General features: G+C 51.7%; 1 protein-coding gene across 6 annotated transcripts; it reads left to right on the forward strand.

Annotated features, from left to right (window-relative positions):
* Positions 1-69: 69 nt before the first annotated feature.
* On the forward strand, positions 70-25,495 carry SLC4A5 (solute carrier family 4 member 5). 6 transcript variants are annotated; one of them, XM_074852022.1, is made up of 26 exons: positions 70-173; positions 2,001-2,099; positions 2,343-2,534; positions 6,853-6,982; positions 9,512-9,672; positions 9,889-10,044; positions 11,577-11,672; positions 12,017-12,072; positions 13,964-14,121; positions 14,218-14,305; positions 14,482-14,636; positions 15,005-15,148; positions 15,307-15,481; positions 15,801-15,934; positions 16,050-16,321; positions 18,914-18,975; positions 19,474-19,674; positions 20,035-20,148; positions 20,802-20,963; positions 21,647-21,825; positions 21,930-22,002; positions 22,175-22,243; positions 22,502-22,675; positions 22,951-23,112; positions 24,437-24,504; positions 25,042-25,495. In XM_074852022.1, the coding sequence occupies exons 2-26, from the start codon at positions 2,027-2,029 to the stop codon at positions 25,205-25,207; spliced, it is 3,420 nt and encodes a 1,139-aa protein (XP_074708123.1). In that variant the 5' UTR covers positions 70-173; positions 2,001-2,026; the 3' UTR covers positions 25,208-25,495. The 6 variants fall into 6 exon arrangements, with proteins under 6 accessions (XP_074708123.1, XP_074708118.1, XP_074708119.1 ...); XM_074852017.1 differs by lacking the exon at positions 20,035-20,148 and adding an exon at positions 20,370-20,483; XM_074852018.1 differs by lacking the exon at positions 20,035-20,148 and adding an exon at positions 20,370-20,483 and having other exon boundaries at positions 18,941-18,975.
* Positions 25,496-26,446: the final 951 nt, after the last annotated feature.

Here is a 26,446-nt window from a genome sequence, read left to right on the forward strand (position 1 = left end):
ACCCAAAATACACTTTAACCTGGGAGCTACAGAGCGTTTGGCAGTAGACATCGATACGATGGTTGCAAGAGCAGCTTTATCTCAAGGCAATCTGGGCTCCCGCACCCACCAGTGCCTGTGATTTACTCCGTGGCCCCGTCCTCCGATTTCTGAGCGTTTTTGGGGAGCTCAAGGTGAGTTTATTAACGGTAAAACTTGTTTTTGTGGAACTGACGGCTGGTGGTGTTTAATTGGCAGAGAGAGCAGCAGCGCTCTTCTTTCCTCCCCTTATTTCTAGTGCGCGTCGTGTTTTCCAGCAGTTCTAGTCTGCGTTGTGCTTGTGTTTGTGTGCAAGGATTTTGGGGGAAAAAGCTTTATATGTGAAAAATTAGAGGAAAAATTCCTAGGCTATAAATCAGCCGTAATCAAACAGGACCTTTCCTTTATCAGTGGATCTAACAAAGCATGGGGTTATCAAAAGATGGGTTATTTTTTGCTGCCCAAAAGAGCTGTGGTAGAGCTCTCACCGACCACGCTAGATTGCAAAAAAAAGTCCTATTTCTTCCCAATACAGACCCAACTGAAGGGTTGTGTATCCCCATCCATCATCAGGGGACACCAGCCTAGCACTGAAGCTTGTGGGGAAATGTCTTGGGGGGGTTGTGACACTTCATCTGTTAAAGGGTACCGCATCATTTTTAAAGCAAAAATATTTATGCCTGCAGCTGGGTGGGTATTTCACTGTTTCTCCTGACAGCACCAGCTTCCTAAAATCCTCAGAATTAGCCCCATAATGTTACTCCCAGGAAGCCAAGGCTTGTGTTTGATGTTATCCCTTAATACGCCCAGGTTTGGGACACAGTTGTCCATCCAGAGGTGTTTGCCCCTAAAATAAATTGGTTCCTGCACCTATGTAAAAAATTTTGAGTTAACGTGGTCCAAAAAAAAAAAAATCCCAAATCTGTTAAATCAAGAGGTGTCTTCAAATAGCAACTGGGTTAAGGCTGGAGCCCGTATCGGACTAAAAATGGTCTTTGCCTTGGGGGAAAATGGGTCAATAATTCGGCAATGCAAGCAGAGCTGACCTGGCCAGCCCTGGACACTTCCAGCTATTTAGGTGCACACCCTGTTTGCTTTATATTTTTAACCTATTTGGCTTGAATTGAGAATTTTCTTCCCTAAAATAGATGGATAATGAGATGATATTGCCATGGATTCAAGCAGCCGGCACGGGGGCTGCGGAGAGGCTGGCTCTCCAACCGCTCTCAAAGTGACTTTGGGAGGCATCGACCGGGCTGCCATGAATAGTAACTGTTCTCCCATCCAAGTCAAGTGTGAAAGGCAATCACTGGAGGTCAGATAATTAAGAGATTAATTAGCATCCATGGCAAAATCCAAATAAACTTGTATGGGGAATAAAACAGCAGGTTTGAAGGAAGATATCTGCAAGTGGCAGCGTGTGTAAGGTGTAAAATCTGTGCTTAAAAGATGGAGAAAAATGAACTCTGCTTCTGCAAAACCCCTTTTATCTGTGCACGTCCCCCCAAAAAATTAAACAGGTGCTTATTGCCAGCAGCCAACCCCTGACAACTGAAGTTGTGTCCGTAATTGTACCAGCAAATCTCTGGAATAATCTCTTACGCTTCACTTACACCTTCCTTTGAGCAGCAGAAATAAGAGATTGGAGACGTAACCCTGGTGAAATTTATCTGGATTTTCTTCCATACGAGGAGAGCGGAGGTGGAGCGCGGGCAGGGCTGGAGCAGAGCGAGGCAGGGCCAGGAGCTCACTGTGGCAAGCGAGACGTGGGCGCTTGCAGGAGGTGCCGGAGGGTCCCCGGTGCATCCGCAGGGAAGCTTCTGACTCCCCAGTGCATCCTCGTCCCTGCTGGGAAGGACCCTGTGAAATCGCCAGGCCTATGTGTGAGGATTCCCGTAGCAGGGAGCACCCGGTGGGTGTGCAAAGAGGCTGTTCCCCTGCCCAGCACCCTTTAAATTCTCTCTTCTTTCTCCTCCCCACAGCTCAGCTCTCTCTGAGCGGCAGGACCATGCTGGAGGATGAGGATGGGATGAGCGAGAGGGGGCTCAGCAGCTCGAGGAGGAGATATGACGATGAGGAAGGTGAGTGAAACATTGGGGATGCTCCAAATGGCAGCTGGCTCTTCCCTTGCTGGCTGATGCATCAGATCTCCAGCGCTCCGCCCGTCCCATGGACAGCATGAGGAAAGCTCCTGGGGGGGCTTTAAGCCTGGTGGGAAGAAGACAAATATCTCCCTGGATTTCTGGTTTTTTGGTTTTTTTTTCAACTGAGAAACACCCAGATCTGCTCTCTAAAGCTTTTTTTTTCATCCCCATCCCCTCTAGATTACCACTCCATCTACATTGGGGTGCCGGTGCCCCAGGGCTACCGGAGGAAACGGCGTCGGCGAAGATCTGTCTCCAGCCGGGACAGGACGAGCGAGAGCGAGCGGCACTACGAGCGCCAGGATCGCTCCGACACCGACGACGGTGGCCACGGCTGCTACGAGAGCGGCAACGACAATGCCAGCAGGACCAGTGAGTCATCCTCGGGCTTCCCAAAAATCCAGGATTAAATCGCCCCTGTGCACCTGGCCATGTTGCTTGGTCCGGTGTTTGCATTGGGCACCGCTTTTCCCAACGCTTCCCAGTTTTGTTTTTCCCTGTGGGTGTCTCTGAGAACGGGGCACAGGGTGGGAAGTGGGATTTGAGGCTTCTTAGGTGGTGGGTGGGCTAAAAACAGGTTGGCTTTGCTCTTGGGAGGCTGCTAACGAGGAAATCAGGGTACAGTGGGGTCCCAGGGATGCAGACATCCTCTGGGCATCACACCTCGTTCCCCACAGGCTTTTGCCCAAGGCTTTGACCGGTCTCCTTAAATCTCCTTAGCAAAGATTAACATTTTGCACAGTAAAGTAGCTGTCGATCTCTTGGTCTTGGGTTTTTTTTCCAACCCCCTATAGAAATTTGCGTTTGGGTTTACGTCGAGGAGACCACGACGCGGCTCAGCAGAGCGGGCAGGGGCTTGGCTTTGCTTTTCCCTACGGAAAGAAAAGTTTTCAAGGTTTTTTTTTGCATGGGGAGAGATTTTTTATTTGCAGTGAGCTTTGCTTGCAGCTCCTTCATGCCTTTGGTGGCGGCGCGAGCGGGACCACGTCCCCTCCTTTTCGCAGGCGGTAAACGCCACCGGCGTATAACACTGGTCTGGTTTTCATGGGGCAAAGTCATTTTGTGGAGGAAAAACACCCCAAAAAACCTCAACTCTGCATCAGCCCTGCTTTCCCCCAGGAAACCTCCCTCATTTGGGTGTTTTTTTCCCAGAAAAAAAATCCCTGCCCTGAGCTTGGAGGGGATTTTCTCACCTCGCTCCAGGTGGGAGATAAAAACCCTTCACAAAATAACCCCAAACCTTTGATTTCTGTCCATCCACCTCTCCTTCCCTCCCTCCCCTTGCTCGCTCCATCCCGCTGCCACCCCGAGTGCTCACCTCTCCTACACGCATCCCGTTTGATTTGGTAACTTCCCGTCATGAGAGCCAAAGCGAAAGGAAAGTGCTTTATATTCTCTATAATCTGCTCCTTAAGCCTTGGGAGTTTAACAAGCCTGAGTGGATAAAGGAGGAAGTTTGGGGGTTTGTGGGTTTTTTTGTACCGTGCAGCGAAGGTTTGGTTTAGCCAGGAAGAAATGGGGGAAAAAATGGAAACGACTCCAGGTAGGTTATTTCCATCGCTCTTTGGCGTCTGCGGCGGGGGGAGCTGGAGGGGAAGAAAGGCTCCATTTTTTTTCAGCTTTGCTTTTCCCTTATAAAAGCAACTTGGGAGCCTGCGTGGGGTTGGGTTGAGCACTCGCTCAGGGCACCGAGTTTCAAAGTTCACCCCAAAAAATATAGCGACAAGGGGGGACGGGACTGTATCAGCTTCCACTGCTCCCCAGCAGCAGGGAAGCAGCAAAGTTGATATTTGGAAGGAGAAAATTCTCTCAGACTTAGGGGTTTCTTGAACAGGAATGGACATCTAATTCCATGGGATGTGCACCCCAGTATCCTCTTTTTTTGGGGTGAGGGGACCCTTCTGAGCTGTGAAACCCAGGGGAAAGGCTGTCACGTCTTCAGAAGGACCATGACAGCGGATAGTTAATGTCCCTGAGCCTTAAATCAGGCTTAGTCCCGCTGCCCAGCCGGATTGCAAACCCCGGGTGGCACCACATTCCCCCGGCCCCCATTTTATCACCTTTTGTGTTGTACCTAAAGCCAGAGCGGGATTTTTGGTTTGGAAAAGCATCGCTAGGCGAGGTTTTACTGCTGGATCAAAGTTGGGGTGTGAAGGGCTCTGTGCACCTCAAACTAAAGGAGGTGTAAATCTGCTCTGTCCTGTCTGATCACTCACAGAAATGTAGGTTCTTATGTATGTAAAATTATCATCTATTATCTCCAGCGTTAATGCTGAACTAATTCTGCAGCTGTGGGCTCAATTCGGATCCGCTGTGGCCGAAATCACGGTGGAGGTTTGATGGGTGTAAAGCAGGAATTGCAGCTGCAAGTGTTTTCCCACCATAAAAGCTGGTTCGGGGAGGTGCAGATCTGCTCTGGGCACGCGTTGAACTGTGTCTTGCAAGAACTAGGTGCTGATTTTGGGGTGGCTTTGTGGGTTTTGACCAGTGTTGTTGCAGCAGTTTTGGGTTCCCCAGAGGCACCAAGCCCCGGACGCCTCTGTACAGTATCTCCTCCCAGGTGAATACCTGCTGCTTCCCGGGATTAATTTAGATGCTGGATCAAATTTCCAGCAGAAAAAAAAAAAACAACAACACACCAAGAGCTGGGTTGTAACCAGATGCCGGGCTGGTGCTTTCCCAAGCACGAAAGGGTCATCCAGGTGAATAAACCCCATGAATTTTTGCCCCGGCGTTGTTGGTTTAGCAACCAGCTCTCTGCTTGGGTCAACGAGCGGTGGGGAGGGAAGGTGGCCACCGGGAAGCACGTTATGTGTTCAGAGATGGGTTTATTCCTTAAACTGGGGGAGAAAGGGGTAAAAAAGCTAAAAAAAAAAACAAACCAAAAGCTCTTTATGTGCGAGCTTTATCTTTTGTGGTTTCCAGTGGTTAAAGTGTGCACAGCCCCGACACCCCAAAATGAGGCGCTTGGGGACCCTCTGCAGGTCGAAGCAGGAGGGACCCGTTCTTAAGCACCCAAGGGGGGGAATTTGGGCAGAGTTGGGAGCAGCAACCCCCAAACCGAGGATCTGCAAAGCTCTAACCCCTCTGCCCCCTCTCCTGCAAAATTGCAAATCCCCCCTTTTTTACAAATGCATCCAGAGATCCCTCCCAAGATGAATATTTCCAGCAAACTCCCTTTTTTTGTGGTCCGGCTCATTGCATTTGCAGTGAATTTGGGGTTTTGCGGGAAATTTAAGGTTTGGGCTGCAGAGCAAAGCAGACAGTGTGAGGCTGGGGGAGGGTTGCTGGTATCTCCCCAATTTCATCCCCTCTTACGTCAACAGCACTTAGGCTTAAAGAGCCTGAAGCCCTCCAGGCATGTAGCCCAGCTCTAAAATTAACAGGAATATTAATAATCATAATAATGAAGCTTATGGAAGTGGAAGGAGGACTTGACAACAGGGCTCTAAGACCTGGTGGTGGGGCTTAAAGAGCTTAAGCGGTTAAGCAGGCTCAGCCTAGAGTGCAAGGGACATCCTATTCTTTCACGGCCGCCACAACCTGGGTTTCATCTCCTTTGGTGGGGGGACAGGGCAATATTCCCAGTTTTTTTCTCTGCTCACACACAGCAATTTAATTACCTGCTTTTTTGGGGTGCCCTATTACCCGACTTCCTCATTACAAAGTTTGAGAACAGGAGGATTCTGCTAACAAAGACATTTTCTGATCTGGATTAACTCCTGCTGTCTTAGGAGAGGGTGAAGACCCAAGATTTTATTAAAAATACACAATTTCCACAGAGCCTGGTGTAGGGCTGATTTTAACCTCCTGTTTGAATAACAGAGAAACTGGGGAGCGGTCCCATCCGTGCCATGTCCAGGTTCATACCCAGGTGTTTGATTCCTCCCTGTGACCAAAATGATGAGGCTTTGCTAGAAAAGCACGTGAAGATGGAGAGGGTTAAAAGAAAATCCAGCCTGGCTTTTTTTTCGGGGGGAGGAGGCAGGTCCGTCACCCTCCTGTGGCTTCGGGGAATTCACCAAAGATGAAAAACCCTTTTCCCCTCAGTCAGGAGGTTTGTAGGCAGATGATGTGTCGCTGCTCCCCTTCCCGAAACACACTGCAGGGAGCAGGAGGCATTAAGTGCCCTCCCCAGCCCGGCTGGTTATTTGCATCAAGAAGCTGGATTTTTCCTGCAGAAACGGTGAATTTGTATTATTCCCCTCGGGGATCCAGTGGCGAGCACTCGTACATCCCAACACACAGGGCCAGAGACTGCTGGATTTGGTTGCTGATGGCAGGTGGCTCTAACCTGGCAAAACCAGGCTCTGTGGTAGGGAAAAATGTGGGATACCCCATGGAAATGGGGCACAAAATGCTGCTGGAAGGGGAATTTGACTATGTTGTATATAGGGGTGGGTTCCTTGATTCCCTGCCCGGACCTATATAGGTCGTACGCAGCCTCTGCTCATCCTTTCCACCAACACCCCATACCTCTGCACAGGGATTTTGGGGCAGGATTACTTAGAGTTTCCCCACTCCTCAATATCTCTCACCTTTAACATTTTCCTCAAAACCTCCTTTTTTTACCCCAGGATCCCAAACAACCCTACAGATCCCTTTTTACCCTAGCTGGGGCTTTCCACATGGATTCAGGATCATCTTGTCACCAGCTGATGATAAACCTCTTTTTTTTCCCCCCTGGCAGTGTCACCAGCTGCCGAACGCCTCCGTTACATCTTGGGGGAAGACGATGAGCCCCCCAACCCCACGCTCTTCACGGAGATGGACACGCTGCAGCACGATGGTGAGGAGATGGAGTGGAAAGAGTCGGCCAGGTGAGGAGGGGGGAGATACTTTGGGTTGAAAATAGGTCAGATAAAGATCCCCCCCCAAATATCCCTGGTTGGAAATGGGGTCAGAGAATGAGCATCATCTTTAGTGAGGTTAAAAAAGCCGTGCCCAAATTAGGGAAATGCAGAAAACGCGGCGTTTTGGGGAGCTTTGCACGGCAGCTGCAGCCTGCCAGGAAGGAGGAGAAGGAAGGGAGGAAGATTTCTCATCTTCTTCCAAATCCCCCCAGGTGGGATTGACCCCAGAGCCGGGGCTTTTCCCATTCCCAGTTGCAGCATGAGAGCAAAGCCCAGCAGAAAGGGTTGGGGGCGTGAAAATAATGGGGCAACGTGCTGGGAAACTGTAGAATTAGAGCAGAGAGTTGGGAAATGGGAACAGGTGACATCAAGAATATTTTCCCAGGTCTTTTTTACCCCCCCACACTTTTGTTGGCCAGGCCAAGAGTTAAACTTCTCCTACCCCTCAAGTAATAATAAAAACCCACCCACTACATCTTTAATAAAAGTATTAGAGGAGTTGCAAGTGGCATTTTCTTTATTGAATTAGGAGCTTATCCAAGGGAAAAATCTCAAATCCAAGTGGGATTTTCTCTTCCTCAGCTGTGTAAGGGCTAGGGGTGCTGGGGGGGTTGGGGGGAGCTCTGAGCAGGGAGTCAGGGGTGCTGATGGTAGTCCAAGCCCTTTCCTTTCAGTAGCACGTGTGGGATTTCCAAGCCTGGGTGCAGAGTTTCACCCGAGGGATGGGGAGAAAGCAGGATCAGGCCCTGAGGGTGCTCGTCCTATCTCACGGGCTGGTTATTTGCATCACCAAAAATTTGGAAAGTTCTTAAGCGTCCTCCTGGTTGCCAGCCCTGCTCAAAGTGCTGCAGTGCAGGGATGCTGTTGCTAAAATCCTTTATTTTTTCCGCCCCAATTTTGCATAGGTCTGTATCTACTCATCCTTCCCCGCTCCCCAAAAAACTCAGAAGGCAAAAAATCAGCAATTTCATTGGGATTTTCATCAGGGAGGGCTTGAGATGGAGGTTTCCAAATTCCCCCTGGCAGGATGGAGGTTTCTCAAGTCTCGGATTTCCGCTCTCTGGCAAGGAGCAGTTCAGCCTCTTTAGCCGCAGGAGAGCAGCTCCTTGGTGGGAGCAGCGCTACCTGCGGCTAAATCCGCAAGAAATGGAAATAAGTGGAAATAAAGAAGCCGAGCGCTGAAGGGAGACGGGGTTTTGTTGTGGCCTTGGCGAAAGCATCACGGGATGCCAGTCCCAGGGCAAAGGTGCTGCTGGAATCGTGCCTCGAGTCCCACACACCGACCCGAGCTGCCACCCTGTGTGCACACTAATAACCCACTTTCGGCAGGAAAACGGGGCAAAAAAGAAACAAAAAGCAACCTAATCGGCTTTGGGCGAGCACCGACGGGACTTAGTGGGTGCTACGGCGGGAAGCTTGAATTTCCTCCCAATAAAAGCAGCGTTGTTTGAAGGGCTGGAGAAAGGGTTTCTGCAAAGAAATCAGGGTGGAGAGCTTTGGAGTGATGGGCACTAGGGCCAAATTTTATTTTTTTGGATGTGCTGGGGTTTTGTCCACAGTACAGACCATTCCTGGCACTCCCAGATAATATTTTGGGGCTTTTTTGATAGGGACACCCAGGATTTTCTCTTTGCAGAAGAATTTTAATGCAGCCCCCTGCAGCTGATACAATCCCGGGCACTCCCCACCCTTCCCCTGCAGCATTCGTGAGCCATCAACTATTTCCAAAAACCCCATCTCCTCCTACATTCTGTCTGTGCCCTCTGTGGTGGCAGGAACCCAAATCCCAGTTGTACCAGTTAAAAGTTGTAAGGTTAAGCCCTGTGAAGGCTAATCCACCGAGCCTGCAAACCTCCTGTAAAGGAAAAGCAGCTTTCTTCCCCAAATCAACATCTTGCCGAGAGCTGCCTGCCCTCCCCGGAGCCTTGAGTCCCGTTCCTGGGGAGCTGGGAGAGATCAGCCACCATTCCCGAATTTGCTCTGAAGTCTTTGGTTTGTAAAATTAAGGGAAGGAGGTGGAAGGGCTGATTTCCAAGGGCTTGCAAACCCTCCCGTCTCCCACTGTGGGCATGAAGCGCCCAGGTTGAAGTCCGAGCATTGCTAAGGAGTTAAAAAGATGTTTGCAACACCCCAGGGTTTTGCTTTCCTGCGTGCACGGCTGGTCCATGCGGGTGAAATCCCGTCCAAGGCAAGGTCAGCTCCATGGGAAAACCTCCCAGATCTCGTAGGAGCAATTTGTGGAGGGTGAAATCTGCAGGGTTGAGTTCAGTGGTGGAGCCAAGAGGTTTGGCTCCGCTCTGCAACCATGCAAGCAGCGCTTTGTTTAATGTTACTTGATTTCTCCATTCCCATCCTGAATAACAAACAAACACTTTGCAGGATGAATTAATTCAGGCCCGTGAAGCCACCTGCAGAAGGGAAACGTTGCAGGAAAAACAATTCTGTTATTCTCATGCCTGCCCCGTGCCCGTCCTCACCGCTCTGCTCTCGTTTCAGGTGGATAAAATTTGAAGAAAAGGTGGAGGAAGGTGGGGAGAGGTGGAGCAAGCCCCACGTGTCCACGTTGTCTTTGCACAGCCTGTTTGAGCTCCGGACGTGTCTACAGACGGGAACGGTGCTCCTGGACTTAGACGGCTACTCTTTGCCCCAAATTATAGGTAGGAGCCGGCAGGTATCAGGGGGGTTGGATGACTTTTTTCCCCATGTCCTAAAGTGCTGGGAGCTGGTTTCGATGCATTTACTTGCTACACACAAATATAAACCAATAAGCAAAGACAGGAGTTGAGAGCCATCAACTTGGTTCAGTAAGTGTTGTTGTCTTGAGCTTTCTGGGAGGGTTTGCAGTGGGGTAACCCATCGTTGGGTGCTTGCAGACGATGTCATTGAGAAGCAGATCGAGGACGGTCTGCTCACGCCAGACCTGCGGGAGAAGATAAGCTATGTGCTCCTCAGGAAGCATCGTCACCAAACCAAGAAGCCAATCCACCGGTCCTTGGCCGACATCGGCAAGTCCGTCTCCTCCAACACAAGTGAGTCCTTGGGGTCCAGCCCATGCCTGGTTGCATCCTCGAGTCTTTGGTGAGAGCGGGAGGAAGGTCTCGGGAGAAGGAAAGGGGGAAAGTCGACTATTTGTGACACCCAACTATTTACTGCATTGAGAAAGACCCCGAAAGTGCTGCCACTGGTGGCTTTAAGGGTGGGAGGGAGCCAGAAGCCAAGGAGATGTCTGCTGAGATGGACAAGAGTGTTGTGTGAGGGACAAGAGCGTTGTGTGAGGGACAACGGCGTTGTGTGAGGGACAAAGTTGTTGGCAGTCATTTGGCCAAGGGACTTTCTGGCAGAGCAGCCTACAGACAAATCCAGTCTGCTCCGTGGTTGAACCTGCCTATTTTTGAGCCATTATAAAAGGGGATTTGTTTGTTTTCACGCTAGATTATTTACTTAGGTTTAAACAGAGGTCATTTGGTGGAGCCCGGGATTTGCCAGACTTTGGCTGCTCCCTTGCGTAGACAGAAACAGCAACGCCCAGGCTCAAAGTGCACATGGAAGAGGCCATCAAAAAGCAATATTCCCACCCCATGGGCATCCCCATGTTTCAAAGCAACCATTATCCACTAGATATTTGAGCTAACATTTGCCCAGAAGCTCTCCAAATGGAGCACAACTTGGAAATGTTGTGGTTGGTCCCTGTAGATAAGGAAATTAGAGGCATCTTTTGTGTTTCTTGCTGAGACGATGGCACTGCTTTGAGTTTGCAAATGGGGACACCAAGGAAAAGATGGTCATTGGCAGGAGCAGAGGGGTCCCTCCCATTTCTTGTGCCAATGGCAACCCCGCGATACTGAAATAAATACTGCCGGCACATTGACAGGAGGGCCATGCGCAGTGGGAATTTCATCATTATTTTTAGTGGGTTTAACAAAAAAAATGAGGATGCTGTAGTTGCAGCTCAACAGAACTGGTCCAGATGGTTTTTCCAAAAGGAAATTTGGGAGGTTTTCTGAGAAAATGCCGGGCTTAACACCGAAAATGCATGGGAGAGAAGGGAAGTCTTTATGGGAAAGTAATTCAGTTTAAACATCTGAGATGAAAAATGGGACTTGTCACCAGTTTAGGGATGAGAAACTTGGTGGTGGCCAATGTAAATATTCTGAGGTGAGAAGTTCATGGCAAATTTCAAGTGTAGGTTTCTTTGGAGAATTGGGAGATGAAAAAGCCAAATAAAGTGTTGGATCTTGCTAAGTAACAGAAACTGAACTTCTGAACCCATTTATAGCCTCGAAGAGAGCATTGGTGGGGTGTGGGGTGGTGCAGGCTCCTTGCACAGAGCCTCTGCAGCAGAAAGACTTGGGTTAAGGCAGTTTATTCTTCGCTAATGGGAAAATAACTCTGGGTGGGATAAAAGCGGAAATGGGAGTGGGAGGGAAAAGCAAATCGCTGTTGTGTCAGTGCTGGAAGGGTCACGTCTGCAGCAGGCAGCTGATTTTTAGCCTGGCCTCTTGCCTTCAGCATCACCCAAAGCTTCCCCATGGCATCTCCTCTAACGGCTCCTCTCCCCCAGCCCGCAGCCCTGTCCGGAGCCCGGGCGCCGGCGCCGCCTTCCACCGCTCCACCGAGGACCTGCGGATGCGGCAGAGCGCCAGCTACGGCCGCCTGCGTAAGCTGGGGAGGGCGGTGGGGAGGCAGAAACGGTCCTAAAAGAAGCAGGAAAAAAAAAAAATTCAAGTTGCAATATGAGAGTGGGCAGTTGGAATTACAAGGGGGTCCCACCACAGCCGTAAATGCGACGTGGTTTGTGTAACCACAGGGTGGCTGATATCAGAAAAAATCATATTCTTGTGTTTTCATCTTATTGCGCTTGGTTTGTGAGCCCAGCGATAATAAATAATTTTATTTTCTTTGCACTGAAGTCCTCCCACCACGTCTTCTCTTTGCACGTGGGGCTGAAATCCGGCTGCGCATCACGGGGTGGTTTTCTCACCTTTCTCTTATCTCCGTCAGGTCACGCGCAGAGTCGGAGCATGAACGACATCTCGGACACGCCGAGCACCGACCAGGTAATCCCCCCCTGAACACATCAGGGCTGTGAGGAGCATCTCCGAGGCGGCCTGTGGTGGGGCAGGGGCTCTGTGGTTGGTGAGGTCCGTGTCGACAACCACACAAATTCCTAATTAGGGAAATGAATACACATATTGATCCCTGCTAACTCGGGGGGAGGCTGTCCCAGAAATAATACTTGTGCTTGCAAGTTGAACGCAGAGTTAGGGACGTACAAGGATGCTGATGTAACTTGAGATCCTTAGGGTGGAGAAAATAATTCCTTAAAATTTTTAGGAAAGGAAGAGCGCAGGGATCCTAAAAGAGCCTTTGCTTGGCTGGGTAAGGGCAGGTTGCAGGGAATAAATCCCAGTCAAACACTTGGCTCTGCAAACGTGAATACACCGCTCAAGGTAACGTCTGTAACTACAGAGGTGGATTCCGGTTTTCCCTCTGTTTGCAGCATGATGGATGTGGGTTTCTTAATACAAAGCTCAGCTGAGAGTCCGTCAGGGGCTTCTCCCCCCTGGTTTGCTTTGCACAGGAGAGCTGGGAAGGAGGTCGGGCTGCTTGGGTGGTTCAGGGGCAGATCTCTGCTTGACGATGCGATGGATCGGTGGGGTTTTGTGCTCTTCTTTTGCTGGATGTCCCCATCCCCATCCCAGTATCAAGGCTATTTAGCTGTTGATGCATTAGATGGGCTTTCCTTTGTTTTTCTTTGATCATGATTTCAGCATAAACCTGACGGAAAATCAAACACAACATGTGTTTGTAGGGGACAGTACAGGATAACAGGCTGCTTTTTCTCAGGGATATCCTTTCTGAGCTCACCTGGGGTGATGCAATTTAGGGGGAAGGATAGAAATTCATGTGTTGCTGGGAGTCACAGGACAGGGGTGCCGTGATATCAGGGAGGCAGAAGGTTTCCAGGGCACCTTCCAAAATTAGAGCTGCAGTAAAGGAAGCCAACTGCCCACTAACGAACCCCAAATATCAGCCTCCAGCAGTGGGGTTCAGAGGGTTAATCCCAAAATATGCAAAGCATTTAGGTTTAATCGCCCTATTAGGCCCACTACAAAGGGACTTTTTAAGTGTTACATGAAGCTTAGTGGTCACTGTTAACTCCTGCTCTTGCTTATTCCAAGCTGCATTGGAGGAGTTGCTTTATTATTATTATTTTTTTTCCATTTGGGTTTAAAAGATTAGAAAGGGGAGAGCTTGCTGCCCGGCTCACATGCCTCCCCTCATGCTGGCATATAGATTATAATAACACCCTGCCTGGGTTGGTATTGAACCCTTTTAGACTAATAATGAAAGAGCTGCAGGGGAGAAGAGTCCAGAGGAATAAATCCATGAACAAGGCTTCCTACTTCCATTATTTGTTCCTGCTCCGAGGATGTGACTGGGGAGGAATGAGCAACAAAAACATCCCCTGTGCCCAATGCCAAGCAGTGTTTCTGCATTATAGAGGGTCTCGGGGAGCCCAGGGCTGCAAGGCTGCAAATAGACTTGCAAAAATGCACTCTGGCTTGCTCCAGGATCTGTATTTTTTGGCTCAGATTTTCGGCAGGGGTGCTCAACAGGATTTTCCTTGTGTAGACCCCGGTGCTGCTAAGCGCCTTTTGCAAACCACCCAGTTGCACGTTGCGTTAGGGACCCCCGAGCATGCGAGTTCAAGTTAATCTTGGGCTCAGTGATGGTTTTGAATAATGAAGAAATTCAGCCTTATGAATTCTGGCTGGTTTATTCTTGGATATGGCTCTTGAATCCCCACCTCCGGGAGTCCTGGGACCATCAGAGATCAAGAGGTTTGAGCCTGCGGCTTCAGCTTTTGTGTTCAGGGTGTGGAAAACAGGGGGAAAAGCCAAATTCCGGCAATTGCTCCCTTCTCCACCGTTGTCTTTCCAACAGTTGAAGAACAAGTTCATCAAGAAGATCCCCAAGGATGCAGAGGCCTCCAATGTGCTGGTGGGAGAAGTAGAGTTCCTGGAGAAGCCCTTCGTGGCTTTCGTGCGGCTCCTCCAGGCAACGATGCTGGGAGGGGTGACGGAAGTGCCTGTCCCCACCAGGTGAGCGCAGTTCCTTCAGGTCCGAAGCACCGGGTGGTCTCACGACATGGATGACAGTGGTCCAAGGTTGCCAACACAGCATTTTTCCCTTCCCAGGTTCCTCTTTATTCTCCTTGGTCCCGCGGGAAAAGCCAAATCCTACAATGAGATCGGCAGAGCCATCGCGACTCTCATGGTGGATGACGTGAGTAGATGCAATGCCCGGCCCTCACCGGGAACCCCCTTGCTCAGAGCCAAGAAGAAAAAGCAATTTTCATCCTATTGCCCAAACGAATGAGCTTTAAAATCCCATAATGACGTGGGACGTGTGCGTGCTGGACGCCATTCCCAGGCTGACACCTCTCCTCTCTCAACCTCCAGCTCTTCAGCGACGTTGCCTACAAAGCCCGGAATAGAGAAGACCTGATTGCTGGCATAGATGAGTTTCTGGATGAAGTCATCGTCCTGCCACCTGGCGAGTGGGACCCCAACATTAGGATTGAGCCACCCAAAAAAGTGCCCTCGGCTGAGAAAAGGTGGGTGGGAGACGTGGGGAAGGTCCCAGCCCTTTGGCCATCCCCATCTCTCCTGGTTTGGAGAAGCTGGAGGAGGACAGCAGTTGTTTCCCTTCATCCCTAGAAAGAATCTCTGCAAATATTCCAGAAATGCTGCTTTTCCAGCAGTTTTTTTCCCCCAGATCAGCTCAGAGCCGTTTCCACTCTGCAAAATCTGCATTACCCCCCTGGGTTGAGCAAATCCAGCTCTTCATCTGTCCAAATTCACCCCAAAACCCAAGCTCTAGTGCAGGCAGGAAGCTACACCGTGGCCTTGGTCATGGTCTCTGCAGCAGGACCAGCTTGGTAGGGCAGGTGCCGTGGCCAATGCTGGTGGCTCTCTCCCACAGGAAATCCATTTTCTCACTGAACGAAGTGGGGCAGATGAACGGCATGGCCGGTGGGGCGGGCGCCGGGGGCGGTGGAGGAGGCAGCGACGATGGGGAGATGCCCGAAGCTCATGAAGTCGGGGAAGAGCTTGCATGGACCGGCAGGTGAGCAGCGCCCCAGCACCCATCAACATCTGCGGGCTCACCCCGTGGTGTCCTGGGGCACGGAGGGCTGAAATCCTTTTGGGCCCAGGCTTTTGCGCAGCACTGTATCTCTTTTGGTGGAAGGCATGTGCATCGGGTCCTTGGTGGTGTCTCCCCAGGTTTTGTGGTGGCCTCTATTTGGATATCAAGAGGAAGCTGCCCTGGTTCATGAGCGACTTCTACGAAGGTTTCCATATCCAGTCCATCTCTGCCATCTTGTTCATCTACCTGGGCTGCATCACCAATGCCATCACGTTTGGGGGCTTGCTTGGGGACGCTACAGACAACTACCAGGTCAAGTCCAAGGAGGCGGGGGGTCACTTTGGCTTGGGAACAGCAATCAGGGATGGGATGGGATGGGATGGGATGGGATGGGTTTTGCCCACCTTGTACTGGGGGTGGAAATTCATTGCCTTGTGGGACTGGCACTCCTGAAGTACCTACAGGATGGGAAAACCCATCTCAATGGCGATGCCAGGAGCAAGGGGACATGGTCCCAACCATCCTATATGGGTCCAAGCAGAGGTCCTTAATTCCCATCTCCATCTGGGGTATCCGTGGGGATGTAGTGTGGCACGGCATCACCATAATGCTGGGTTTGATCCATCCCCAGGGCGTCATGGAGAGCTTCCTCGGCACGGCGATGGCAGGCTCCATGTTTTGCCTCTTTGCTGGGCAGCCACTCATCATCCTCAGCAGCACCGGCCCCATCCTCATCTTCGAGAAGCTGCTCTTTGACTTCAGCAAGTAGGTGTTGTGTGATGCTGGGGGGAGCCAGGACTGCTCCGTACCAGGATGGGAGCTGCCCCCCAGCCCACGGCCTGCTCTCACAGGGCCGCTCTCGCCTTGTCCCCGCTTTCAGAGGCAACGGCATCGACTACATGGAGTTTCGCCTCTGGATCGGCTTGCACTCTGCCCTACAGTGCCTTATCCTGGTGGCCACCGACGCCAGCTTCATTATAAAGTACGTCACTCGCTTCACGGAAGAAGGCTTCTCCACCCTCATCAGCTTCATCTTCATCTACGATGCCATCAAGAAGATGATCGGAGCCTTTAATTACTATCCCATCAATTCAGACTTCAAGCCGGACTACGTGACCATGTACAAGTGCGAGTGCGTTGCTCCCGACCCAGGTGAGTACACATCTTTTTCGGTGCCGGATGGGGAAGATGAAGAGGGTGGGGGGGGTCCTGCTGCGGATAAATCCCACTGGATCGTTGGCCGAGGACATGGAAGGAGGCAGCTACCTGGTCAGAGTGGAGTGGAGAGACCTCGTTCTCCTCTGAGAGTGATTTTGGGCAAGAGGAAAGTAGAGCCTTGTCCCCCGTGGATGAACACATTGGTGCTTGCCAGAACACTACGAATGGTGCTGGAGAGCCAGGGCCTCAGCCCGGAGCAGCCAGACCTGGATGGATAAAAAGGAAATATGAAAAAAAAAAAGACATTTTAGATCGTTAATTCCAGCCTACTGCCAATGGAATCTTATTCTCCAGAAAATACGCCAGAGGGGTTTTGTCCTCTCCAGTATCTGGGACGCTCTGGGATGTCCCAGTTGAGTGTGGAAACCTCCTTGGAACTGTTTTTCTCCTCTTTCTTACTCCTTTTCAAAAAGGAGAGGCCATCGGGCTCTGAGCAGACAGTCCTTTGATGACTTCCCTGGTTTTGCTCTTGGATAGACGTACCAGATGATCCCCGGTCCGAATTGTGCAGCTCGGATGCTCCCGTGGCTGCCTGGAAGGGAGCGGAGATCTTCGCTTTGGGCTAATGGCAGTGACCACCTGCTCTCAGACAAGCTAAATTTATTGAAAAAGTCTAAATGCTAACAGTTTTGAGGATTATCAGCTGCAGACAGAGGAGGCAGAGAAGTGTGATGGTGAAGCTCTCCCCAGAAATGAAAGAATCCAAGACGTCCCACACCACGTGTTCCCAATACACCTGCCATTGCAAGAAGAGATTTTACCTGCCGTCACGGAAATAGCATTTATTTGGTTTAATTTTGTATTTTTTCTCGATTTATGTTTATCAACCACCCAATCCCATTGGGTTTTGAAAGCCCTACGTGCGGTGAGGAGGAGCCGGAGACGACACAATCCTTTCCAAACCAAAACCCTCCCAAATTTGCCTTGCAGGAAGGCGAAGCCTAATGCCCGACGCAATCCAGGGCGGGGGCTGAAATATCCCGAACAGGACCGGGACCTCCATCCCTCCGCATGTGCCAGCACCTGCCCGGCAGCACCCGCCGCTGTGGCCTAACGCAGGAGGAAGGCAAAGCCTTTAGCCTCCAGGGAGGTCTCCCCCTTTTCCAAACTCCCCATCCCAAGCAAACCCCAGGCAGCTGAGAGGCATTTGCACCCCAAAAACCTTAAGGCACTTTGCAACCCATAAAATGGTTTTAGTTCCTCTCCCTCGCTGCCCCGGACACCGAAGGCAGCAGTGTCCACATCGGATTTTCCATTCCTTTAGATATTGAGAAATTATGTTTATTCCCCCCTACATCCTTTTTTTAAATCTTTTTTTTTTTAATTAATTCTGATTTTTGATTATTATAACTGATTTGTACCATATTTGTCTCTTCTGCACACATCAATTTGGGCTGATTTCAATCTCAAGTGAGTATCACCTTCTAAATATTAAAACTATTTTAATATTTGATACTCTTCCCCCATGGGGGTTTTGTTGTTCTTTTTTTTCCATGTATTTTACTTCCCTTTCTGCTCTGATAAATGGGTTTAGGTAGAGCCCTTAGGGGTCCTCTCTTAAAATACCACCAGTGGTATGCTCCTTTTAAGTTGTAAAAATCACAAATAAGGCCGGTTTCTGGAAAAATAAAAGGTTATGGAGGGGAAAAAAAGAAAAAAAAATGTTTTTAGTGCTGGGTTTGCCAGTGTCATTTCCCAGAGCCCAGTTTTGGCAGCCCCTGGGTCTCTGCTTCTAACCCAGCAATCGCTTCTCCTTCATTAATCCTCGGCGCCAGGGATGGAGGCAGCGGGTCAGGGCAGCCGAAATTCCCGCTTGGCGCAGGAAGAGGATGGACCAGAGGGAAGAGGGGAGGGCAGAGCAGTCCCAGACCCCACTTAGGGGCACCCATGAAAAACCGTGGGTGCTCCTGAAGCCACGGAGCTGCGTCGCCCGAAGAGCTGAGCGGAGCCACCTTTTGTGCTGGAAGAGAAGGTGCCAGGGGCTAGAAAGGATGGGGTTTTTGCAGTGAGACACCAAAACATTCCTAAAATATTTTTTACAAACCCCGAAAAAGCAAATTAAAAAAGCAAATTGGGCATGATTGGGTGCCACCTGTCCAAAAATAACAGGCTGCTTTTTCAGTCTTCTACCCCTGTGGTTTTAAGACGCGGGCGTTGGGATGCTCGACCCTGCTGCTGGCAGCTTCCCCAGGATGATCCTAAAAATTTTAGGAGCTAGGAAGCTCCTAAAAATACTCCCCCCCCCCAGCACTTGCCAGCCCCGGAGGGAGAAGCCACCAAAGGAGAAGCCATGTTCTCTGCCGGCACATGGGATTAATCAGGGAGAAGTCGCTGTGGGGTTAGAAATGGGGGTTTTCTCCCCAAATCCTGGTCTGCCCTTGGGATGCTGATCCCCACGCGGCTCTCAGAGGATGTGCTCAACCCTGCGTTTACTGAGCCGAGCCTCTCCAGGTGAAGCCTGGCTGCTTTTAATACCAAAACCTCAATATTAGCCAAAAACCTCAATAACAAACTCCTTTCCCGCAGCCAACGTGACCTTGTTCAATGCTTCAGCTCCAGTGGCACCAAACACCACTAACGTTTCTCTGGTAAGCAGGTTTGCTCATCCCGATGGGAAATTTGGGAAAAGGGAGGGCAAATCCAAGGGACTTCTCCATCCAGGGAGCGACGCGCGCCGGCTCGGAGCGAGGGAAATGTGGGATTTGCATTGAGTTGGGTTCACAGTTGGGCTCGGCGGCTCCAAATCCCCGCTATTTTGCCCAAATTAATAGCAGCTCCAGGGTTTTTTGGTGGTTATGGGTATCCCAGTGGCAGCAGCGCTGGGAAATGCCCCTTTCCTTGCACACTGCAATTACCTAAACTGCTAATTTTGCTTTTTTTGATCAGGAAATACCACTTTCCTTGTATACTACAGTTGCTAAAAATGCTGATTTTGCTTTATTTGGCTGGGAAATACCCCTTTTCTTGCATGCTGCATTTGCATAAAGTGCTGATTTTGCTTTTTTGGATGGGAAATACCCTTTTCCTTGCACGCTGCCTTTAATTAAAACGCTAATTTTGCTTTTTTGGGGGGGGTTTCTCCCCAGTACAATGCTATTAACCTAACAGCTCTGGACTGGACTCAGCTGAGTAAGAAGGAATGTCTCAAATACGGTGGCAACTTAGTGGGGAAATCCTGTAAATTTGTGCCTGACCTGGCTCTTATGTCCTTCATCCTCTTCTTTGGGACCTACTCCACGACCTTGACCCTGAAAAAATTCAAATTCAGCCGCTATTTCCCCACCAAGGTAAGGAAAGCGACGGGTTTTACCCTCCTCTTTTCCAAAAGATAGGAAAAATGGGAGCAAAGAGCTGCAGGAAAATAAATATATTTTTCTAGGAGACGTTGGTAGCAATTAGGGCATTTGCCCCCTGAGCTTTTGGCCGCTGATTTGGCTCTTGCACGCTGAATAACCCATCACCTTGCGAGGCAAAGGGGAAAAAAAATCTGCATTTTGTGGGTTATACCCAGGTTATCCGTGGGTGAGCAGAGCTGGAAAGCCCCAGGGAAGGATGCCAAAGTGGGAGCAAACCTCTCCATCCCATTAATTAACCTCTTCATCCCATTAATTACCCTTTCCACCCTCGTTTCCCCGTCTTGCCTCCAGGTCAGGGCTTTCATTGCTGATTTTTCCAATGTTTTCTCCATCCTGCTCTTCTGCGGCGTGGACGCCTGTTTCGGACTGGACACCCCTAAGCTCCACATCCCCACTATCATCAAGGTTCGGTCGCACGGGGGGGACCCCTCACCTCTCCACTCACACTCTTCTTCCAGCTCCTCACCGCTTTTTGGGGGAAACTCGTGGTTTCTGCAGTCTCCAGGCACCTTCTTAAAAGCTACTTTGTCTTTCCTGGGGGAATATTCTAATTCTGTGACTTTTTTTCCTTCCTTTTTTTTTTTGTTTTTTTTCCCCCCCTTTTCTCTTTCTCTCACTCCCGGCAGCTGCGTAAACTTATTAGTGATTTCTCTATCTTTGTGTCCATACTAATGTTTGTGGGGCTGGATTTGCTTTTTGGACTCAACACCCCAAAGCTCCAAGTGCCTACTGATTTTAAGGTAAAAAAAAAAAAAAGAACAACCCAATAAAATCACTTTCTGGAAGTGTTGCCAAAAATTTCTCTTCCCCCATCCAGGGTATCGCTGTTGGGGTTGTGGGGAGTCCCAGTGAGCATCCGGGGAAAGCTTGGGGTTCAGGCATATGGATGCTGGGGGTGGTTTGGGTACCAATGTGTGGGGGTGGGATTCAGGGATGGATCTGGGATAGGATGATGCTCAGAGGTGATGGGGTTCAGGGGTGACGTGGGGCTTCCCAGAATGGGTTTTCCCCCATTTTGGCTTGGCCGCCATGTCTAAACCCCCTCTCTTCCCCCCCAGCCCACCCGTGTGGACCGAGGGTGGTTTGTGTTTCCCTTTGGGAAGAACCCGTGGTGGGTTTACCTGGCGAGCGCCCTGCCCGCCCTCCTCGTCACCATCCTCATCTTCATGGACCAGCAGATCACGGCTGTCATTGTCAACAGGAAGGAGCACAAGCTGCGGGTGAGCCGGGGACTCGGGGCGCAGCATCGCGTCGGTACCGCCCGCATCCCTGCGAGCACCCGCTTTTGGGGTGCAGACGGGCTGCTGCTGCAAGGCACGGCGGGGGGTTCGCCCTGGCTCGGCACCTGGTGCAAAAGCAGGGGCTCACCTTTTCTTTTGCAAGCTGTATTTTTGGGGTGACAAAGCCTGCGGGGTGCTAAATTCACCCGATGCTGTTGGTAGTGTGGTGCAGCTGGGGGATGTGGGGAGCAGCGGGGTGATGTGGGGTGTTTCAGGGTGCAGTGTGGCAATGTGGGGTGCATCGGGGTGATGCAGGGTTCTTCAGGGTGATGTGGGGTGATGCAGGGCGCCCCATGGCTATGTGGGGTGCATGAGGGTGATGCAGCGTGCTTCAGGGTGATGTGGGGTGATGTAGGTTGCAGTGTGGAGATGTGGGGTGCGTCGGGGTGATGCAGGATGCTTCAGAGTAATGTCGGGTGATGCAGGGTGCCCATGGCGATGTGGGGTGCATGAGGGTGATGCAGGGTGCACCACAGGGACGCAGGGTGCTTCAGAGGGTGCAACTGGGGTGTTGCAGGGTGCATCCCAGGGGAAACCCCACTTTGCTGGGCTCTGGGGGGAAGGTGGGAAGAGCTTCATGAGCCGTGTGGCCCCCCCCGACCCTCCTGGGTGCTGTGTTGCAGAAAGCAGCAGGCTATCACCTGGACCTCTTCTGGGTGGGCATCCTCATGGCCATCTGCTCCTTCATGGGGTTACCCTGGTACGTGGCGGCCACCGTCATCTCCATCGCCCACATCGACAGCTTGAAGATGGAGACGGAGACCAGCGCCCCGGGGGAGCAGCCCCAATTCTTGGGTGTCAGGTGAGGAAGGCTCAGCCGCGCTCTTCCTCGGGTGCCGGGAGGAATCCAGATGCAGCAGCAGGTCCAGCCAGCGTGGCCTCATCCTGCTTCTCTTGCTGTTCCAGGGAGCAGAGAGTGACAGGCATCATCGTCTTTGTGCTGACGGGGATTTCTGTCTTCCTGGCCCCCATCCTGAAGGTAAAATATCCCCGTGCCCCCATCCCCACTCCCTCCCTGCAGATATCTGGGGGCTTGGGAAGAAAAAACTGGATTTCTGCCCCCCACCATGGCCCCCAGCATTGGTCCCTGTCCCCAGGAATGAGCTGCCGCCTTCCTTGGGGTAAGCGCCGTGTTTTTTCCATGTCCCCAGTACATCCCCATGCCGGTGCTGTACGGCGTCTTTCTGTACATGGGCGTCGCGTCTCTGAACGGCATCCAGGTAAGCACTCCTCCTCCTCCTCCTCTTCCTCTGTAATGGCCATGAAAGGGTCCTACACTGGAGCAAAAAGGGGGATTTTTAACCCCAAAGTTTGCATGCATCCAACATTTCCAGCTGCGTGGGACAGCAGATATTCAAAACCCTCTGAAAAACATCAAAAAGCCCCAAATTCCCCGTGTTGGAGACTAAAAGAGGGTTTATCTGGGCAACCTGGGAGCCTGGGGGATGGAGCTGACACCAGCCTTCGTCCCACCGCAGTTTTGGGACCGCTGCAAGCTCTTCCTCATGCCGGCCAAGCACCAGCCCGACTACGTCTTCCTCCGGCACGTGCCGTTGCGTCGCATCCACCTCTTCACGCTGGTGCAGATCGCCTGCCTGTCCATCCTCTGGATCCTCAAATCCACCGTGGCCGCCATCATCTTCCCCGTCATGGTAAGGCCATCCCCCGGGGTTGCTATTGCAGCCTCATTTAGATGATTTTTTGAGATTTAAGGAAAATTTGGTTTGGTCCCATGGTGGTCCCCAGGCCTGAGCATGAGAGATTTAAGGGTTGATTAGATGAGATGTTGGGGGATACGGTGTAGGGGAGAACTTTGTAGAGTTGGGCTGATGGTTGAACTCGATCCCAAGGGTCTTTTCCAACCTGAATGATTCGGGGATTCTGAGATGCACACACAGATCCCGCTCTTGCATCTCTCCCCTCCCAGATTTTAGCCCTGATCCTGGTGAGGCGACTGCTGGATTTTGTCTTCTCCCAACATGACCTGGCCTGGATTGACAACATCATCCCCGAGAAGGAGAAGAAGAAGGAGGATGACAAGAAAAAGAAGAGAAAAGGCAACAAAGGAGACAGCAGCAGCGATGAGGAGGTGGGTGGGGGGTGGGTGGGGGGTTCCTGTGGACGCCGGGGGCATCTCGGACCGGCCAGGGAGGGAAAGGTCCCACCGAAACCTCCAGGTCGGTGGATTTGGGATGAAGATCTTTGATTCACGGAGGTGTTTCACTGCATGTACAGGACAGGCTGATTGCGGGGCTTTAAGTGATGCTTAGGGGCTGGTTGGAGGCTCCACGGGATGCTCAAAGTGTCCTGAAAGCCGGAAAATCTTGGCAGAAATTAAATCATTAAGGAAAACAGCCAAAATCCCATGGCTGAGGGTACGGCACCCATCCTACAGTGGCAAAGCATCGTTAACCCATGGAACCCCCTGCTACAGACCCTTCCCTAGGCAGAAGGACTGAGAAGAGGAAGACAAAGCCTCCTCTCCCTCATGCACCCACCTCTGGAGGTTTTGGGTCCCTTTGGGTGCTCCGGGTGGTCTCGGAGCCCACCCAGGCGTTGCCTTCACCGAATTTCCCCGCTTTCTTCCCCAGTTCCCACCTCCCTCAGTCATTAAGATCCCCATGGATCCCCTGCCAGCGCAGCCCCGAAACGGGGGGGCCCATTGCCTCAGCCGTAAGTAAAGAGCTCAGGAGCCTCTCTCGCATTCCTACCGCTTCCTAACCCCCCCGCGATGGGGCCGCCCGGCCGCCAAGGGCACTAACCCCGCTAAGAGACGCAGCCTGGATCCGTCCCACCGAAGCAGGGAGGAGGATTTGCTGTATTTAAAGCAGGTTTGAGAGGATGCAGCAAGCTCGGTGCTGCTAATTATTTTGTATTTCAGGTGGCTGGGAAGCCAGGACTCTCCTGGGTCTCCCCCTGCCCCGAGCCAGTGCTGATGGGGATTTTTAAAAAATATATATATTTGGGAAGGTTTTGAGCCCCCAAAAGCAGAGGCTGCAGAGCTTGTGGTGGCGTTATCCCGGCTGCAAAAGAGCAGATGTGTTCCGTTTGGCTCAACCTTCTGCCTGAAGCATCATACAGGAGCTGGTGCAAAGCCAGCCACGACCAAAAAAAAAATGCAGAATAAATCTGGGTGAGTTTGTCCAAGTTCGGCACCAGGTTGTATCATGATGCCAGCAAGTTTTAACGTGATAATTCATTGACTCTGTCCTCAAGCTGCTGCTAGCAGGGGCTGGTGGGGCCTTTCTCTTTCTCTAATCACCCCAAAAATCAGCATTTCCCGGGAGCTTTTCTCCTCCCACCATCCGGAGGATGCTGGACCTGGCAGCAGTTTGGAGGGGGGGGATGAGTGTTTTCTTTGCAGGGGGGCTTCTTCCTCACCCGAGAAGTGTTTCACCTCCGTGTCCCCCCAGGAAAGAGGTCCTCTACCTGGAGCTTTACGTTCTGATTCCTCCCCGAACGGTTCAGACCTGGATCACAGGTAAATGGCACCAAACGGGCTCCCCCATCCCCAGGGGACCAGCACCCTCCACGGGAGACATTTAAGGCATCACCAGATGATGCTCCTGGCTGAGCATCGCTCGCTCGAGCTGGCTGCCATCATCCTGAGGTTTTTCTGAGATATCTGAGTAGATTTTCACAGCATCCCTCCGTATTTTGGGTGCTTTCGTTCGCTGGCCCCGGCTATCGGGTTGTTGGGAGCGGGGCCGCGTGGGACGGTGCATCCCGAGCCCGGCACAGGAGGGTTTAGAGCAATAAAAACGCCGCTGGGTAACAGCCACAGGGATTTTTAGGTTTGGGAGGTACATCTGAATCCTGAAAATTTAGGATTATTTTCCACCTGCAGCTGCGAATTCTGCAGATTGTCCATATTAAACACAAAACTCCATGTTTGTGAGTTTTAACTGGTGGTAGCATCATCCAGAGCCCTTTGCTGGGGGTGCTGGGGTGGGTTTGGGGTGCATGTACCCATGCCTGAACGCTCACTTCCCTCTCTCCTCCTCCTCCTCCTCCTCAGTATCACGCTTCACCTGAAGATTTCTTGCCCGTCATCTCCTGCATTTAACTACTCCCGAAACCCCATCTGTGCCGTGCCCCAGGTGAAGATAGAGATGGAGTCGGACTACGAGGACACCGACACCGAAAAACCACCTCGGGACATGGGCAGTGAGACCACGCTATAGTCCCACGCAGCACTTCCTCTGCGATTTATATATATATATAGATATTTATATATTCATATATATATATAAGGCAAATTGGGCTTATTTTTCTATGTGAGATGAAGGAGATTGTGACCCCAGGGGTCTGTTGCTCTGGTAATTTTTAGCGTCACGATTTAAACGCGTTGTTGAATTTTTCTCCCTTTCTGCCGGGCGAAGGCATCGCCGCTGGTGGTGAAATGGGGCTGAAAAGGTGGAATCGGCGATTTTGGCCTCTGCTAGCCCCGGAGCCGCTGTTGGGCTGGAGAAGTTGAAGGTGGTTGGGGCTGTGGGAGCAGCCGGGATGTGTGTGTGGGGGGGGGAGGTGATGTTTTCGAGGGAATTTTTGGGGGTGGGAGGAGGTTTGCATGGCTGAGAAGGAAGGGGAGGTGCGTGGCCCCGCTCCCCAATCCCTGACATCGCAACGCGGCTCGCAGGGAGTCTTGTTTTGTGAAGGGGATGGTGCGTCAGGCTTTGTGTTGGCGGGAGGACGCTGGTCCAAGCCCACAGCAAGGGGGGGTCCCTCCTTTGGCACGGCATCCCAGGCGCAGTGGTGGGGACACGGGAGGGACCCACCGGCCGTGGAGGGACCCGGTTCTGCTCGCCCCGGGCTGGATGCGTGCGAGGGGACGGGGAAAGAAGGAAAAGCAGCTCAGGTTTAAGGTTGTTGCAGCTCGAGGGCAACAGCAGCTGGGCTGCGGTGGGAGAGCAGAGGCAGGAATGAGGCCTTGGTTTCCAGAGGGAATTGGGAATGGTTTCCGCAGGCAGCGCCGCGCGCTCTTGGCCGGGAAACGGGAACGGTTGCTGCAGCGAAGCCCTTTGGTTGCCCATCCCCGTGTCCTCACCCGCAGCTCTCCCAGGGCCACCCCTGTCCCTGGGGCTGGTAGCAGCCTCTCCCTCCCTCTGAACTGGAGCGAGACGTGCCCACGTTATCTCTCTGGAGGAGCCTCCTCTGCCTGCCCAGCCCCTGCGCGAGGGCCTTTGCACCCACTTTTTAGCGCCTTGATCCTGGTTGGTGGTTTATCAAGAAGCGGCTCATCGCAGGGAGGGGAGAGCGAGCGCGTCCCCCGCCACGTCCCCACTCGTGCTTTCAGGCTCACATCCAGCAGCTCCTGCTTGGTCTCCGTCGGCATTTCGGCTCCGCAAAAGGCTCTTCCCACCCGCCGCTGCCTTTGGGTCCTCAGGGAAGGGAAGGGAGCAGGTTAGGAGCCAGCACCACGC

Source organism: Strix uralensis, chromosome 28 (genome assembly GCF_047716275.1).
Source record: "Strix uralensis isolate ZFMK-TIS-50842 chromosome 28, bStrUra1, whole genome shotgun sequence".
Taxonomy (NCBI): Eukaryota; Metazoa; Chordata; class Aves; order Strigiformes; family Strigidae; genus Strix; species Strix uralensis.

Coding starts and splice junctions, on each gene's coding strand:
- SLC4A5 (XM_074852022.1), top strand. CDS start 2,027: ATGCTGGAGGATGAGGATGGGATGAGCGAGAGGGGGCTCAGCAGCTCG. Junction 14,122..14,217: donor GAAGTGCCTGTCCCCACCAG/GTGAGCGCAGTT, acceptor TTCCCTTCCCAG/GTTCCTCTTTATTCTCCTTG. Junction 23,113..24,436: donor ACAGCAGCAGCGATGAGGAG/GTGGGTGGGGGG, acceptor GTGTCCCCCCAG/GAAAGAGGTCCTCTACCTGG.